At 42.3% G+C, this 17234-nt stretch overlaps 1 protein-coding gene across 1 annotated transcript; it reads left to right on the top strand.

Annotated features, from left to right (window-relative positions):
• Positions 1-948: 948 nt before the first annotated feature.
• On the top strand, positions 949-11754 carry LOC142210665 (F-box only protein 44-like). The gene is made up of 6 exons (XM_075279984.1): positions 949-1073; positions 3697-3956; positions 4944-5070; positions 5319-5414; positions 6164-6299; positions 10167-11754. The coding sequence occupies exons 2-6, from the start codon at positions 3698-3700 to the stop codon at positions 10416-10418; spliced, it is 870 nt and encodes a 289-aa protein (XP_075136085.1). The 5' UTR covers positions 949-1073; position 3697; the 3' UTR covers positions 10419-11754.
• Positions 11755-17234: the final 5480 nt, after the last annotated feature.

Genomic DNA, 17234 nt, shown 5'->3' with positions numbered 1-17234 from the left:
GAAATCTCAGTTTTCGTCTGTATATAAATAAGTTCTCTCGCAGCACTGGGGGCGTGTCCATTGGTGCGAGAGAAATCTCCAGTGACGCCTCAGACGCTTCTGTCCTGGGTTTCAATCTTCTAGGCCTTGGGCAGAGCAGACTGCGCATGCCCGCGGCCACAAGAAAAATGGCATTTTCTTGTGGCCGCTTACACAGTAAGCTGGTGTAAGCGGACATTTTCTTGTGGCCTGTGGGCATACACAGTCAGCTCTGCCCAAGGCCTGAAGGCAGGGCCGACTGGACATGCATAGAAGTTTGAACCCAGCTCCAGAAGGAGACACGCAGAGAGGCCGTTCCTGAAGAAGATGGAGGTGGAGCTGGAGATTTCTCTCGCAGCATTGGGAACGCCACCAGTGCTGTTTCAGTCCTGGGGACCGCCCTTAGTGCTGCGAGAGAACTCATTTGCATGCAGATGAAAACCGGGATTTCTATCGAACGGCAGCGCGGAGAAGAATAGGAGAAGAATAGCCTTTTTTTTTAAGGCTATTCCTACGTGTGATCGAGAAAAAATGTGATTTTAATGATAGTCCCTTTTCTTTACAGGGATTCTATCTAATATGACAGTTCTGAACTGATACAAAGACACAAAGATATCAGTGCTGCCAGGGGGAATATTGATGGAGATTTACCGCTCACATACACCCTACAACCTGAAAGGGTGCATTCAAACTGAATTTGGTGTGGAATCTGCGTCAGTTTCAGCGCTGAAAAAAAGCCTCCTATTGACTTCAATGGGTTCCATTTTCCTCCGTGTGAATGCACCCAAATAGTCATAGTCACATGGAGATGGAGTGTTTTTGCAGGGAGTTGTCTGTGGTCTGTTTTATGACGTGTAATAAGAGCTTTTCTCCACTAGGAGCATTTGTTTGGCAGAAATTGAGCTTCACCTCTCCTCCTTCCTACAACCCCTGGAGGAAGTTCTGTAACTCACTTATTACTGAATCTTAACCTTTTGTTAATATTGATAGAAAAAGGATCCGGGTGGTGGGAGAAGGAGCGCATACACGGGAACAAGACACAGCAAGGTCCTTAGGTAAGCTCTGCGTGTGTCAGTAATACAGCTGTAGCATTGTAGGACAGGCGGGTCTTCTCATATGTCAACAATATGGGGAATTGGAAAACAGCCAGTGCCTAAGGCGAGTCTGACTGTAGCACAGCACTGTATAGAGGCGGAAATAAAGCAGCTGTGAATGATACGGCTAGTGCAGGGGTAGGGAACCTTTGGCTCTCCAGCTGCTGTGAAACTACAACTCCCAGCATGCTCCATTCACTTCCATGGGAGTTCCCAGAACAGCAGAGCCAGTATGCATGCTGGGAGTTGTAGTTTCGCAACAGCTGGAGAGCCGTACGTTCCCTACCCCTGGGCTAGTGTATGACAGCAGCACGAGCACAGCAATAGTCTGTCCAATAAAACTGCACAGATACAAGTTGAGTAATACCATGAGATTCGTCTAGCGGTTATTGCTGGCCCAAGTATATTTGCCTTATTAGCATGCCTCTGTGAAAGCCCAATGTCAGATATATTATTATATATCAGACTTTATGTGTAATATATGGAGCCTGTACACCCTACCGTGTCGTATCCGGGGCACCATTGTGGGACTACAAGAATAAGCAAGCTGTGCCTCCTCCACAATAGCTTTGCGCTGTTTAAAAAGGGCTTGGGGCCTGGTTTCTCCACTTTCTAGATTATGTAGCTCTAACTGGTTTCAAGTCTTTTGTAGGGTTGATTTGATTTCTAGGAAGGGCCTATAAATATAGAAACTGAATGTCAGTATTACAAAAATAGACTAAACCAGTGTGTGTCAGCATGTATCGGTGGCCGCATGAATCAGCTAGCACATTGTATGGAGACAGAAACTTAGTTAATGGTTAATGCAGCTCAGATCCAAGGCCCCACATAGAGAGTAACGATAAAACGCTGCAGAAAAAATGCAGCAAATAAGTGGTACGTTTTTTTCCGCAGAATTTTGTCATTGAGTTTGTCCTGCATTTTACGTTGCAATTCTTCTTCCCTTATTAAATCTATAGGGAAACACCTGTGATTCGGGAGCTAAAATTAACATGATGTGTTTTCATTGCTTTTCTGAAAGGTTTTTTTTTTTCATAATTTGTGGATGAGATTAACCCAAATCTTATTGACTTTGCTGGTACTGGAAAACACAGCATTTATTTTTCTGCTGAGCTTCAAAGTTGCAAAAACGTTGCATTTCCTCAACATGGGGCTGTAGCTTAAGTTCTGTAATAAAACACAAACACAAATGCAACAAAGGCACCAAAAAGTAAATCCACTCAGATAATATGAAAAAACAATGTCATAAAGACAGGATCACTCAAGAAGTAAAGTACAAATATTTATTCAAATACATAAGAACAATAATACATAATATTCAGTAAAATATTAAATATGAGGAAGACCAATATAATAAATGTGCCATAGTGTGGGAGGCAAATATAATAGAGTCTAAGAGTGGTAGTAAAACTCAGCTGGGTTATCTATGAAACCATTGTGTAAACAACATATAAAAGACTGCCAAAATACCATAAAAATACTTAGTGATAACATGAAAACACTTAGTGTGCAAAGCAGTAAACAATATAAATCCAATAGTGAAAAAGAGGTTTTCCAAAACACCCAACAGAGAGTATAATCCACTGATATAATGAACCTACCCAAGCTATGGAACGCCCGACGCGCGTTTCGCCACTTCCTGTCAGGAAGTCAGGAAGTGGCGAAACGCGCGTCGGGCGTTCCATAGCTTGGGTAGGTTCATTATATCAGTGGATTATACTCTCTGTTGGGTGTTTTGGAAAACCTCTTTTTCACTATTGGATTTATATTGTTTACTGCTTTGCACACTAAGTGTTTTCATGTTATCACTAAGTATTTTTATGGTATTTTGGCAGTCTTTTATATGTTGTTTACACAATGGTTTCATAGATAACCCAGCTGAGTTTTACTACCACTCTTAGACTCTATTATATTTGCCTCCCACACTATGGCACATTTATTATATTGGTCTTCCTCATATTTAATATTTTACTGAATATTATGTATTATTGTTCTTATGTATTTGAATAAATATTTGTACTTTACTTCTTGAGTGATCCTTTCTGTAATAAAACAGTTGAACAGTCTCAAACAGTTGTTTTAAGTATAGGATAAGACTATAGGGTTCAAAGTGCAAAGTTCTGGAGGTAGTTTTTTGAGGGGGTTGATTTCCCTTTTTAGCAGTAGGGGTTGGAACTGGGGAAAGCATCTGGTTCACATCTGAGTTAATTATCCCGTTCGGGGTGTCCACTTAGAGCCCCCTGAACGGAAACCTATACGCATTAAAAAGCGTTTAGCTTAGAAACCACATGGACCCGTTGACTATTATGGGGTCCGTGTGGTTTCCGCACAAAACATGCGAAAAGTCCTGCTTGCAGTATTTTTCAATCCACATGTTTCGTGCAGACACTGAGTGGAAACCACATGGACCCCATTATAGTGTAGCTGCTTTTTAATACGTATAGCTTTCCGTTTGAGGGGTCCCCAAGCGGACTTCCCGAACGGAATACCAAATGCAGATGTGAACCAGGCCTGAGTCTGTCATGAGTAAAATGATCATTTGCTGTTATATATCTAATGTCCATTATGTTTGTGATTCCTACAGTATGTCAGACTTTAGTTTTCTCCCGGAGGAGATTCTGCTCCAAATTTTTTCCTTGTTGCCCGCTACAAACTTGATCTGTCACTGCACATTGGTGTGCTCCCTATGGAGAGATATTATCAATTCTTCAGCACTATGGAAAGTAAAATGTCACCATATGGGGTACATCTCCAAGGAGTGCCTGAGACCCCCCAAAGACTGGAAGCTGTTTTACTATTTATCCAGCAAGAAGAGGAATTTACTAAGAAATCCCTGTGCGATGGGTGAGAATTCAGAAATGTTATTAAGATTACCTGGATTATAGGCAGAACTACAAGGTGTAAGGCAGTAGCCGGTAGGTTGTTTTAGTGATGTCACCATTTCTGTGTTAGTAGATGACAATAACAAACATGTTCCTCAGGGGTAACTTGGTGTCCTGCTCTGACTTGGATCCTGGCAGTGAATGTTGCTAAACTCAGAATATTGTGTTACAGTGTCTGTAAGGGGGCACTTTAGTGTATCACATTGAAACCAATAGGGAAAAAGGCAGTCCATTCATTTCAATGGGGAGCGCACGTATGCCGGCTCCCATTGAAATGAATGGGATCTGCTTTGTACGCCGCTGATTCTGAACGTGTTTTAACGTTCAGAATCAGTCAGCATATACTCAGTGTGAATGCACCTTTACTGTAGTTTTATTGTAGATTATTGTATTTTTTTTCATGCATTATACTCTAATCCCATTCAAAATTATGGTGATCATATCATATATAGGATGGTGATTTATTAGGTTCCATAATATGATTAAAGCACCGTTCAGTCCCAGGGCTGCCAGTAGTTTCATTTCTCAGTAAGTGAAAAACCGATTATTTTCAGCACAATATCATTACCGACACATGGTTTCGCTATTACTGCTTGTCCAAGAACATACAGTGGTAATGAATTCAAGTTTCACTTACAGAGAAGTGGCAGCTCAGGAACTGGATGTTGTAGCTGCAGAAAGTACTACGTGTGACACCACCAATGCTGTGGGGGCGTTTCTGTCAGCAGCACAGTGTTGTCAGATTCCTAAGGGCTAGTTCAAAGTTTTCTGCTGTGTGGTTTTTTGGCATGCCTAGCCAGTCAGCTGAATATTGACTGTAACTTTGCATGAGGACGGAGAACAGTTATATGATTTGGATTCAGCCGCATTCTTGTCCCAGCCCCAATATTGAGTTTCTTCCATATCACCTTATAAAACTTGTTTTATTTTATGTTCCTCTGTTTTTTAGCCAATTTTTCATTTTGGAACATTGAGAAAAACGAAGGAGATAAATGGGCAATAGAAGATTTACCCAGGACCCTTGGACAGGACTTCCCAGATGTGGATGTTTCCAAATATTTTGTTACTTCTTATGGGTATGAGCTTCAGACCCTACGTTTTATCCCAGGAAGTAGTTTCACCTTCAGCTATTACCTCTCAGCTTTGAAAGGAGGAATGGATATGTAAATAATATGGTCGCCATTGTCAGGTTATGTAATCATGTGACCATATTGTGCCTGTGCCTATTCTTTCCTGTGGAAGAATATGTACAAAATATTTTCGACACTGACACTGTATTTATATCTATGTTATATTTATTAATATGTTTGTTGGACTTTTCCAGACCCTGCATAAAATCTCAGCTCATCGACCTTAAAAAAATGGGATATAGTGAGACTCTTCTGGACGTTATACAACCAGATATTGTCATCAGAGACTGGTCAGTAGGATTCCTTACACACAATGTGATGAAAGAACGCAACTTGTATATATCCTTAGTGAATTATATTGTTTATCTATGAATCAGCAATGAATTATATTGTTTATGTATGTATCATCAGTTTGTTTCGTGTGTGTGTGTGTGATGCCTGGGACTAGTCAGGAGAGAGTTATTATATTCCTGTGATCACAGGATCAGATCCCCCTACCATATTGTTACCAGGTTTGGGTACAACACGCACTTTGAAGTCATACACAAACCCTGTCTCGAGATAAAGCAGTTAATTTCTCACCCCATGAAGCGTGAGGAGAGGGGCACCCTGGCAGTGGGGTGTCAGAATAAGCCAGCAGCTCACCATTACAAAAACTGTGAATTCTATGAGAACTGTGTCACACCTTTGAAGAACCAACAAGCTGAATGTGGCCATCCCATCTTCTTTTTTTCCATTATACTGTATGCACTGAACCCTTGGGTATTAAATCAATTAATTTAATGTGTATTGCAGTATGCTCAATGAACTTGTGTATATCCTGGATTTCTATTGGTCCTGAATGCAATAGGTGCTGGTAGCATGTATTTGGGGTGTATTGACTGTTTTGGTTTTCAGCCTGAGTACAGTGAGCGTGCAAGATTGAGTGAATGGAGTAATTTAACCTATGGGCAGACGCACCCACGTAACATTCTAGGATGATCTATACATGACATGATAGTGTTATCTTCAGTCATTGACATCTCCATTCTTCTGTTAGGTATGCAGCTAGACAGGATTGTGGCTGTCAGTATAAAATACACATTAAGCTTCTATCAAAAAACAGGAAATCTATGAGAATGTTTAAACCAAAAGCAGTGACCATCGAGCAATGGAGTGATGCCCATTGGCACCAGGTATGATAACTTTTCCACATGGACTGGGGGTTCTATGAGCTGCTCCCCCTTCCTGTGCCCAACAGAATATGTCCAAATTGGTGGCCAGTCATAAGCCACTGTCTTAAAAGTTAAAAATTTTTGCAAATATAAATAATCAAAAATATTGCAGTTTTAGGGAGCCAGCACACAGAGTTACGCTCCGCTCATTCTGAACGTTAAACTCGTTCAGAATGAGGGCGTAAAAACCAGATCCCATTGATTTCTATGGGTGCCGGCATACGCGCGTATCACATTGAAAGCAATAGGAAAAAAAAGCCTCCCATTGATTTCAGTGGGTAGCACACGTATGCCGACACCCATAGAAATCAATGGGATCTGTTTTTTTACACCCTCATTCTGAACGAGTTTTACGTTCAGAATGAGCGGAGTGTATACTCCGTGTAAAGGCTCCCTTAAACATTTTTTCTATCCATCTTAATGGTAGACAGTCTTTTGTCTTGATAGGTTGCCAGTGGATATGACAATTGTATGCAGGAACTCTCAATGGTCTGCCACTTGCAGGAACACAGTCATAATTTCCTTATTATGGCACTCCAAACAGGCAGGGACACTACATACATGGGAAGATAACCTGGTTAAAAATAATGGTTTCAGGGGCCACACGGTGGCTCAGTGGTTAGCACTGCAGCCCTGCAGCGCTGGAGTCCTTGGTTCGAATCCTGCCAAGGGCAAAAAAACATCTGCAAGGAGTTTGTATGTTCTCCCCGTGTTTGCATGGATTTCCATCCCATATTCCAAAAAAAGACATACTGATAGGGAAAAATGTGCATCGTGAGCTCTATGTGGGGCTCACAATCTACATTTAAAAAATAAAAAAAATAAATAATGGTTTCTAACAAGTGCCCGACCATAGAAAGTTGCTGAATTAATGGTCGGAACCATTGGTAACAGAGATAGGTAAAGTATGGCACTCGGCTATTTCTGACGCTCCGATTGAAGTGAATAGGAGTGTGGGTCTGTCCCATCCACCAAGTGGTACACCAAAATTCAGCCTGACTGCACACAGGCTGGATGCACAACCGGGGTAAAATACCCCCTATTCTCAGGGAAGTGGTTAAACGAGTTCTGCCATAAATAATATTTATCCTCTATCCAATGAGACTCCCACCGATCAGATATTTATCCTCTATAGTATGGATAGTGTATAAATATTCATTGTGGCATAACCCCTTTAAAGGGAGTCTGTCAGAAGGAAATTACCGTAATAAACCTAATCTCAGTACCTTGTAAAGGCAATTCCACAATTTACAAATATGTCTTTGTTATTCAGATTTGGAGCCCCATTTTCTGCATATGTAAACTCTCAGGCATGCCCAGAATTCAGTCTCATCTATAGATTCCCAGAGAGAGCACTTTTTAGAGGGAGTGAGGCCATATGCTGCTTCACTATATTAATGTCTATATACCTTACACTGGTCAGTGTCAGCACATTCTATGCTCCAATGCAGACTATATCCTACCACTTTGGCATCAGGGTGGTGGTACTCTACCTACTGGATTAAATTTGCATCAAGCAAATCCCCAATGCAGTGAGAGAAATCTCCAGCGCCGCCTCTATCTTCTTCTGGAACGCACTTTTCCTGTGTCTTCTTCCGTCCTGGGTTTCAATCTTCTAGGCCACATTTTCTTGTGGCCTGTGGGACAAAAAATGTCATTTTAATGTTAGAATCCCTTTAACTACTGTTATACTGTCTCTGTGTTCAAGGATATAACTACTATAATACTGCTTCCTATGTACAAGAATATAACTACTATAATACTTCTTATGCAGTAGAATGTAACTTTAATAATACTTCCTGTATGTCCAAGCTAGAGATGAGCGAGTACTGTTCGGATCAGCCGATCCGAACAGCACGCACGCATTGAAATGAATGGACGTAGCCGGCACGCGAGGGGTTAAGCGGCTGGCCGGCGTCAAAGCGGAAGTACCAGGTGCTTCCATTCATTTCAATGCGTGCATGCTGTTCGGATCGGCTGATCCGAACAGTACTCGCTCATCTCTAGTCCAAGCATACAGTCCTATGAAAAAGTTTGGGCACCCCTATTAATCTTAATCATTTTTTGTTCTAAATATTTTGGTGTTTGCAACAGCCATTTGAGTTTGATATATCTAATAACTGATGGACACAGTAATATTTCAGGATTGAAATGAGGTTTATTGTACTAACAGAAAATGTGCAATATGCATTAAACCAAAATTTGACTGGTGCAAAAGTATGGGCACTTCAACAGAAAAGTGACATTAATATTTAGTAGATCCTCCTTTTGCAAAGATAACAGCCTCTAGTCGCTTCCTGTAGCTTTTAATCAGTTCCTGGATCCTGGATGAAGGTATTTTGGACCATTCCTCTTTACAAAACAATTCAAGTTCAGTTAAGTTTGATGGTGGCCGACCATGGACAGCCCGCTTCAGATCATCCCACAGATGTTCAATGATATTCAGGTCTGGGGACTGGGATGGCCATTCCAGAACATTGTAATTGTTCCTCTGCATGAATTCCTGAGTCGATTTGGAACGGTGTTTTGGATCATTGTCTTGCTGAAATATCCATCCCCGGGGTAACTTCAACTTCGTCACTGATTCTTGAACATTATTCTGAAGAATCTGCTGATACTGAGTGGAATCCATGCGACCCTCAACTTTAACAAGATTCCCGGTGCCGGCATTGGCCACACAGCCCCAAAGCATGATGGAACCTCCACCAAATTTTACAGTGGGTAGCATGTGTTTTTCTTGTAATGCTGTTTTTTTTGGACGCCATGCATAATGCCTTTTTGTATGACCAAACAACTCAATCTTTGTTTCATCAGTCCACAGGAACTTCTTCCAAAATGAAGCTGGCTTGTCCAAATGTGCTTCTGCATACCTCAGGCAACTCTGTTTGTGGTGTGCTTGCAGAAACGGCTTCTTTCTCATCACTCTCCCATATAGCTTCTCCTTGTGCAAAGTGCGCTGTATTTTTGACCGATGCACAGTGACACCATCTGCAGCAAGATGATGCTGCAGCTCTTTGGAGGTGGTCTGTGGATTGTCCTTGACTGTTCTCACCATTCTTCTTCTCTGCCTTTCTGATATTTTTCTTGGCCTGCCACTTCTGGACTTAACAAGAACTGTCCCTGTGGTCTTCCATTTCCTTACTATGTTCCTCACAGTGGAAACTGACAGGTTAAATCTCTGAGACAACTTTTTGTATCCTTCCCCTGAACAACTATGTTGGACAATCTTTGTTTTCAGATCATTTGAGAGTTGTTTTGAGTAGCCCATGATGCCACTCTTCAGAGGAGATTCAAATAGGAGAACAACTTGCAATTGGCCACCTTAAATACCTTTTCTCATGATTGGAAACACCTGGCTATGAAATTCAAAGCTCAGTGAGGTTACAAAACCAATTTTGTGCTTCAGTAAGTCAGTAAAAAGTAGTTAGGAGTATTCAAATCAATAAAATGATAAGGGTGCCCATACTTTTGCACCAGTCAAATTTTGGTTTAATGCATATTGCACATTTTCTGTTAGTACAATAAACCTCATTTCAATCCTGAAATATTACTGTGTCCATCAGTTATTAGATATATCAAACTGAAATGGCTGCTGCAAACACCAAAATATTTAGAACTAAAAATGATTAAGATTAATAGGGGTGCCCAAACTTTTTCATAGGACTGTATAACTTCTATAATACTGCCTCCTATAACTACAGTAGTATAATACTGCTAATCCCTAAATACAAGAATACGGTATAACTATTAAAATACTGCCCCTATTTGACGCAAATATGAATGTTTAGAATTGTATCACTCTATAAGTGATTTACTCTTTATTTTTAGATGACATACACCTTTCGTAACTATGGACGAGGAGTGCGATATATTTATTTCAAACATGGTGGACAAGATACACAGTACTGGTCTGGTTGGTATGGGGTTCGTGTGACAAACAGCAGTGTCACCATTGAGCCTGAAGATCTCAGAGCTTCAAATGTTCTTGATAATGACACACCAAAACTTGTCCATCAGACTACCAGACAGAAAAGTCTGAGTAGTCATTCCACAGGACACGTCTCCACTGCTCCAAAGTAAAATGGTGGTATGCTTTACACCACTCCATCTAACGCCTGGCATTACGTTTGCAACCACTCGGCCATGGAAATCCACACCATGAAGCTTCCAGGACAAAGCTTTTGTTCTAAAGTTAAAAAGATTTTCCAGACTAATTGATGACTTTTCCTTTAGCTGCCAGTTGGCAGTCTGATATGAAGATGCTTGGTATCAATTGATAAGTCTGTAAAACCCCTTTAATGCCAAAGGTTTGGAACTTTGCAGTGTATTGGTAATGTTTATGCACGATGCTCCTCAGCACTTGGCACAAGGCGACAATTTTATTTTAAGAAAGCTAGCTAAACATCTCAACTTCTCCAAGATCATCTCTTTCCCTCAGCCCATCCTCTGAGCCCTCAAACATAACAAATACTGAGAAAGCAGATCCTTGGGGAAACAGTCATATAATAACTATGACTATATGCAAATAGGTGCACGGCTTTATCACAACGTGAGTTTAAAGCAGTCCTTCTAAGTCTGTTTCCCTTATGTCCCACCAGCAGCACAATGCGGGGTATTTCTGCCCCTGTGTGCTAGTAGGACAGGCGGAACTTTTAATCAACATAAATTGAATATGTATGACTACAACCCTATAAGAAGGCCTCCCCCGATGTGTTTTTTTTCTGTCCTGCGTGGTGGGACAGGTGGAGGAGGCTCTGTGGGCGGAGAATAGGGCTGTGGCCTTGGACCAGATCTGCTCCGCTGCCTCTGGGTCTTCACAGCTTACCTTTGTCAAGCACTACACGTTGAGCTCCCGCGCTTCAGAGGCTACCGCCTTTGGGAGTTCTGTGTTGAACTCTGTAAGGCGAGGAAACCCTCCCTAGGGGAATTACTTGCTACATCCCCGCATTGTGCTGCTGGTGGGATGTAAGGGAATCGTTGATTATGTAGATAATCTGTTTTCCCTTAGTCCCAACAGCACCACAAACTTCCCTTCCTAAGGTCATGACTTTTTTGTACTTTTGCGTTAACACGCGGAGGGGAGGTCTCTTATAGGGTTGTAGTCATACATGAATTCAATTTATGTTGATTAAAAGTTCCGCCTGTCCTACCAGTACACAGGGGCAAAAATGTCCCGCATTGTGCTGCTGTTGGGACTGAGGGAAAACAGATCTCCATAATCAATGATTAGTATGAACTGGAAGGGTTGCAGTAAATTGTTCCCAGAAAAGAAAGATTTTTGGTGTCATCTTTTCTTTGTTTAGGACCATTTCTGCCCAATCCAACCTGAAAATGAATTTGACATTACTGGACTACACCCATTAGTTTTCTGTAAGTTTCCGGCCCCTATTCGTGTGGAGACAGTTTTTGTATGGTTTGTTATGTGTCTGTTTCTATTTTAGATATAAATAAAGAATTTATATAAAAAATGAGAAATATCAGCATGAAACATCAGGGACAGGACCGATTTTCTGACGGTGTCATCTTAGACTAGACCATGAGAGAGATGAAGGACCTATGGAAATTCAGTAGGAACCTGGTTTGCTAGACATTATGTGGAGGTGTTTTATGTAGTTTAAGGCTGAAGGCCCACGTTTTCGAAAATATGTCTATCCTTTCTAAAGTTTTAGTTCTCTTTCTGAGACGTTACCAATCCTCATTCCCTTACGTCCCCAATAGCAGCACAAGCTCCGTATGTTGTGCTGCTGTTAGGACTAAGGGAAAACAGATTATCTACATAATCCTCCATTCATAGACATGAGCTGTTTGAGGAGCCAAAGCTAGCTGCCACTATAATTAATTGCTTCTTAAAGGGAGTCTGTCAGCAGGACATTGGTTAAAAACCAAGTCCCAGTACCTTGTAGAGGAGATTCTACAGTTTTCACATTTTCCTCTATTATTCAATGTAAATTAATGTTTCATGTAAATTATTGTTTTATTCATATGCAAATGAGGGCAAAGGCCATTTCAGGTGTTCTGTAGTTTGCCTGGACTATGCCTTGAGCTCAAAACCTGCATCTACCTCACGCCACGCACACTGTGCCAACGTAACTCGACATCCCGGAAACCCAACTGAAGGCCATCTGGCTGAATTGCTGCATGTCTTGCTGCCCAGTAAACATAGGAATGGCTGATAATCCAAACCAACAGGTGGTAATCGTGGCCTGCCCATGTCAAAGCCATGATAGACTCTCACAGCATCAGACTCAATGTTAGAGCGCCATGTCTCAGATGAAGGGAGTGCATGGGGAGCCCGCTGAATCTGCCCTCGAATGGAAATCCCTGAAGCATTTTTATGGTCTGGTATGATGGCTGGTTGCAACAGCATGGTGGAGGGCAGCGGAGCTGGTCCAGGCAAAGTGGCAACAGACACAGAGGACAAGTCCTGGGCGGTTTGGGATTCCCTTCTATCACTCCGCCTCCGAGATCTCCTGTGTTCACGTGTCCATCTGGACCTGTAAGAATCCTGGGAAGAGCATGATGCCAACAGCCCCCAGTCAGAGTTGCAGGAGCGCCTGTGGGACTCTGAACTATATGGCAATCCCCTACGGGACTTATGCTGTCTATAGCGGGAACCTCTATGACTATGAGGGTGGCTAATGGACCCAGAATCAGCCTCCGAACCCCTGAGGGGAGGATAAGGGGGCACTAGCCACCACCCCTGCCTTTACTGTACTAATCATAGCTCTGCTTGATGGGCATACTAGGCCTGCTGATGGCAAAATGGCCAACGCCACTGACAAAATGGCTGCTGGGGACAGGGTCATGCCCTCCGAGGCCTTGCTGGCAGCAGGCCAGCGCTTATGAGGCTGTGCACCCGACCCGCCCACCGCTGATCTAGAACGCTGGAGAACGCACATGGAGCCACACCAGGGGAGAGCTGCTCTGGTGGTCAGTCAGCATCAATCCAAAGCCATTAATAAGAAAATGAAATAGCCGTCAGTTTATCACTTTCCTATACACACACATTTTGCTGGCAAACATGGCAGTGGATTAGCCACATGTAAACAGAAGGTTTTCTATCTTTCACCCAACATTCATCATTGAGGGAGAGTGGGGAGAAACCCACACACATTAGATGGTTGGCCAAACATACTGAAATCTGTGGGTTTGGCTGACATATATCTACTGTGTATGGGCTGCTTAAAGGAGTTGTGCAAAATTAAAAAAACATGGTTGAATATTGTTTCTCAGGAAGTGACATCATGTCCATTGGACACATGGTGATGCTGCAGTTCACTTCATTCATTTTAATAAGACTGAACTACTGCATTGCCATGTGACCAACAGATGTGAGGTGACTTCCTGAGAAGAAAGCGGCCATATTTTGTAATCCTACACAACCCCTTTAAGGAGTTCTATCTTCTAGCACTTACCTCTGCTCAGTCTGTGAAAGAAACCAAGCAAATCAGATCTCTATTTTGGTATGGTTTTCTTTTGCTACATAGAGGGCGCAATTCTGTCTTCATAGGCCCCACAGGTGTGATTGATAACTTAAAGCAGAGTTTCCCAACTTTTTCAGACTCTGGTACCCCTGAATTTTTTATTTTTTTTTGGTTGGGGTACCCAATGAATTAATTTTTACTAAATGACAAAATAAGAAAAAAACAAAACAAAAGGAGTTGGAGTTTTTTAAAATTTATTTATTTTTTTTAATTCACAGCTAAGGGCTAGTTCGCACGTGAACTGCCCGCGCGGGTTTTGACACCGATAGAGACGCGGCGAGCCACGTCTCTCTCTGGTCAAAACCCGCCTGCCGCGACCATCGCGGTCGCGGCTTTCCCCTCCGCTGTTGGCTCAAATGAATGAGCCGACATAGGAGGGTGCTGCCAGGGGCGGAAGCCGCGCGGCTCAGCCCGCACGGCTTCTGTCTGAAGATAGGGCAGGTCGCTTCTTTTCTCCGCTAGCAGCAGCCCGCCGCTAGCGGAAAAAAGAAGCCTGGCGGTCTGCATAGACCACCATTGTAAGGGGAGGTTTTTGACGCAAAATCCGCTGTCAAAAACCTCCCCTGGGCTCACATGTGAATGAGCCCTAAAAGCATGTAAACCTCACCAGTAACCACATCGAAACTGCATGCTTTTTTTCCAGTGCAGTTTTATCCGCACCATTGGAAAGTACCTACAAAGCTGCACCATCCTATGAGTCCCACCCAAAACATACGAAAAATTCACCTTTTACCATCCCTTTGCTCCCTCTGTAGCCAGAAGTAGTATACAGAATATTGAATGGTAGAGCAGGAAGCTGAAGGCTTCTTATTCACCATTCTATTTAACCCATCTCTGTCCCAAGGACAAAAGATAAAGTTGAAAGAAGTTGTGCAGCCGTCTTCCCATATTGCCGAGGAACCCCAGATGATCACTGGCTTAAAGGCCTTAGCCAGTTTTATACAAATGGTTAAATCCTTCTGTAATAAAAAGTTCAGCAACTTTCTAATAGATGTGTATGTTTCAAATACTGACCAGTTTCAGTTTCTACCTTCAGCCTAGTGAATAGGAACATATCCCAAGGCTGAAAACCTGGCTGGATGCAAAACTTATACCAACTGCATGTTTTCTTCAATTGTATATAAACTCTGTGACAGTGTAAAACCTCGGTCTAATACATTGTATCAGTGCTACTAAAATATATCAAGGTACCACGACTGCAATTTTCAGTCCATTGTTCTGATTAATCACGGGATCAGAACAGACTAAAAAACCAATATGCAGATAGAGCACCCTCTGTTTGCATCCGTCTCCATTCACTTTCTTCCATCTCATTTATTTTTTTTCAACTAAAGTGGAAAGAGACTGACTTACACAGGTTTTCTATCTTCACTAATCATTCTTTTGGCTTTTCAGTCCCTTTTGATCTCTTGATGGATGAGAACCTTGGACTTAAAAATAACGGTATGATTGTAGTCTTACAAAGGCTTGTCTAGATCGAATACAATGCAACAAATACTAAACTTAAGGGTGCATTCACACTACGTAACGCCAGCGTGTATCACAGCCGTACACGCCGGCGCTACAGCAGGGCTGCCGAATACTTCCCATTCATTTCTATGGGAGCCGGCATACGCGCGCTCCCCATAGAAATGAATGGAAAAAAGCAGCCCATTAATTTCTACCGTGTTTCCTCGAAAGTATGACACCCCTGAAAGTAAGGCATGCGGGGGTTTCTGTTGAATTGCCTAATATAAGGCATCCCCCCAAAAAAAGGCATGCCCGGCAGTGGTGTGCGGGGTTTCGGGTGGCGGGGCTTAGCGGAGCTTTCGTGGGCGGGGCTTAGCAAGCGCCACTTCACTGACACAGCAGCCATGCTCTGTGCTCCGTGTGCACAGCAAAGCCGGCTGCTGCCTCTGCTGTTGTAGGATGAGCTCTCCCAGCTCATCCCAGAGGCAGAGACAGCAGCTGCCATACAGAAGAGGCAGCAGCCGGCTTTCCTGTGCACACGGAGCACAGAGCACGGCTGCTGTGTCAGTGAAGTGGAGCTTGGAGCTTGCAAAGCTCCGCTAAGCCCCGCCCCCAAAGCCTAGCTAAGCCCCGCTCACCACTTCCAGGACGAACAGCAGCACCAGCGCTGCTAGGTAGAAGGGAAAGGTAAGTATGATAACTTCTCCCCTCCCCTACACTACCTACAACCGGCAGTCGTGCTGACGCTCCACTAAGGAAGTGCCGGCATGACTGCCAGTTGTAATAAGGCACCCCCCGAAAATAAGACAGGTCCTATATTTAGAGTGACAATTTAATATAAGACACTGTCATATTTTCGGGGAAACACGGTATGGGGAGCGCTCGTATGCCGGCTCCCATAGAAATGAATGGGAAATGCTTTATACGCCGCCGATTCTGAACGTGTTTTACGTTCAGAATCAGCTGGCGATTATGTAGTGTGAATGCACCCTTAGAGTAGCTTTTCTAGAATCCTGAATGGAAAAAGTTCTTGAAGATGTTATTACCGTATATACTCAATTATAAGCCGACCCGAATATAAGCCGAGACCCCTAATTTTACCACAAAAAACTGGAAAAACTTATTGACTTGAGTATAAGCCGAAGGGGGGGAAATGCAGCAGCTACTGGAAAATGTCAAAAATTAAAATGATCGGAGTTTTTGGGTGCAGTAGTTGCTGGGGAAGGGGAGGGGGTGTTTTGGTTGTCTGAATGCCCCTTCCCTGAACTTGAGGACTGGGTTTTTTTCCCCCACTTGGAATTCAGTCTGGCTGAATATAGGGTATCTGCAGTGCTCCTATTAACCCTTCCTGACGGAACAACAGCACTGCAGATACCCTATATTCAGTAGACCGGGCACTCTCAGACACAGGGATACCTAATGTGTTTGTGTTTCACAGTCATTTTCTACTTTTATATGTATTCTAGGGAAAGGAGGGATTTAGAATTTTTATCTATTTTATTGTCTTTAATATATTTTTTTAAAGCTTTTTTTTTTTTCACAATTTTATGGGAGATTCTATACATTACTATTGTGGCTAGTCATAGAAAAAAAAAAAAAAAAAATTTATATATATATATATATATATATATATATATATATATATATAGCCGAGGGGGGCTTTTTCAACACAAAAACTGTGCTGAAAATCTCGGCTTATACTCGAGTATATACAGTATTTATCTTCTGCTTCCATACAGTTGAATAACTAAACAGATCTGTCAGTTAGGATTCTATATGCTGGATGGGAATCCCATGGGGAACAGTCATGGAGATTATATGGGTTGATACCAAGCTTTTCAAAGAAAAAGATATAAACAATATATAGCTAAAAAGAATATTCAAGAAATCATGGCTGATCTTCAATGGGAATTTTTATTTCAGAAAATTGCCCCAAAACTAAATACATAATATACAAATATAT

This window comes from Leptodactylus fuscus, chromosome 6, assembly GCF_031893055.1.
Source record: "Leptodactylus fuscus isolate aLepFus1 chromosome 6, aLepFus1.hap2, whole genome shotgun sequence".
Taxonomy (NCBI): domain Eukaryota; kingdom Metazoa; phylum Chordata; class Amphibia; order Anura; family Leptodactylidae; genus Leptodactylus; species Leptodactylus fuscus.
The sequence above is the reverse complement of the archived record's forward strand: the minus strand, read 5'-3'. Positions and strand labels throughout refer to the sequence as shown.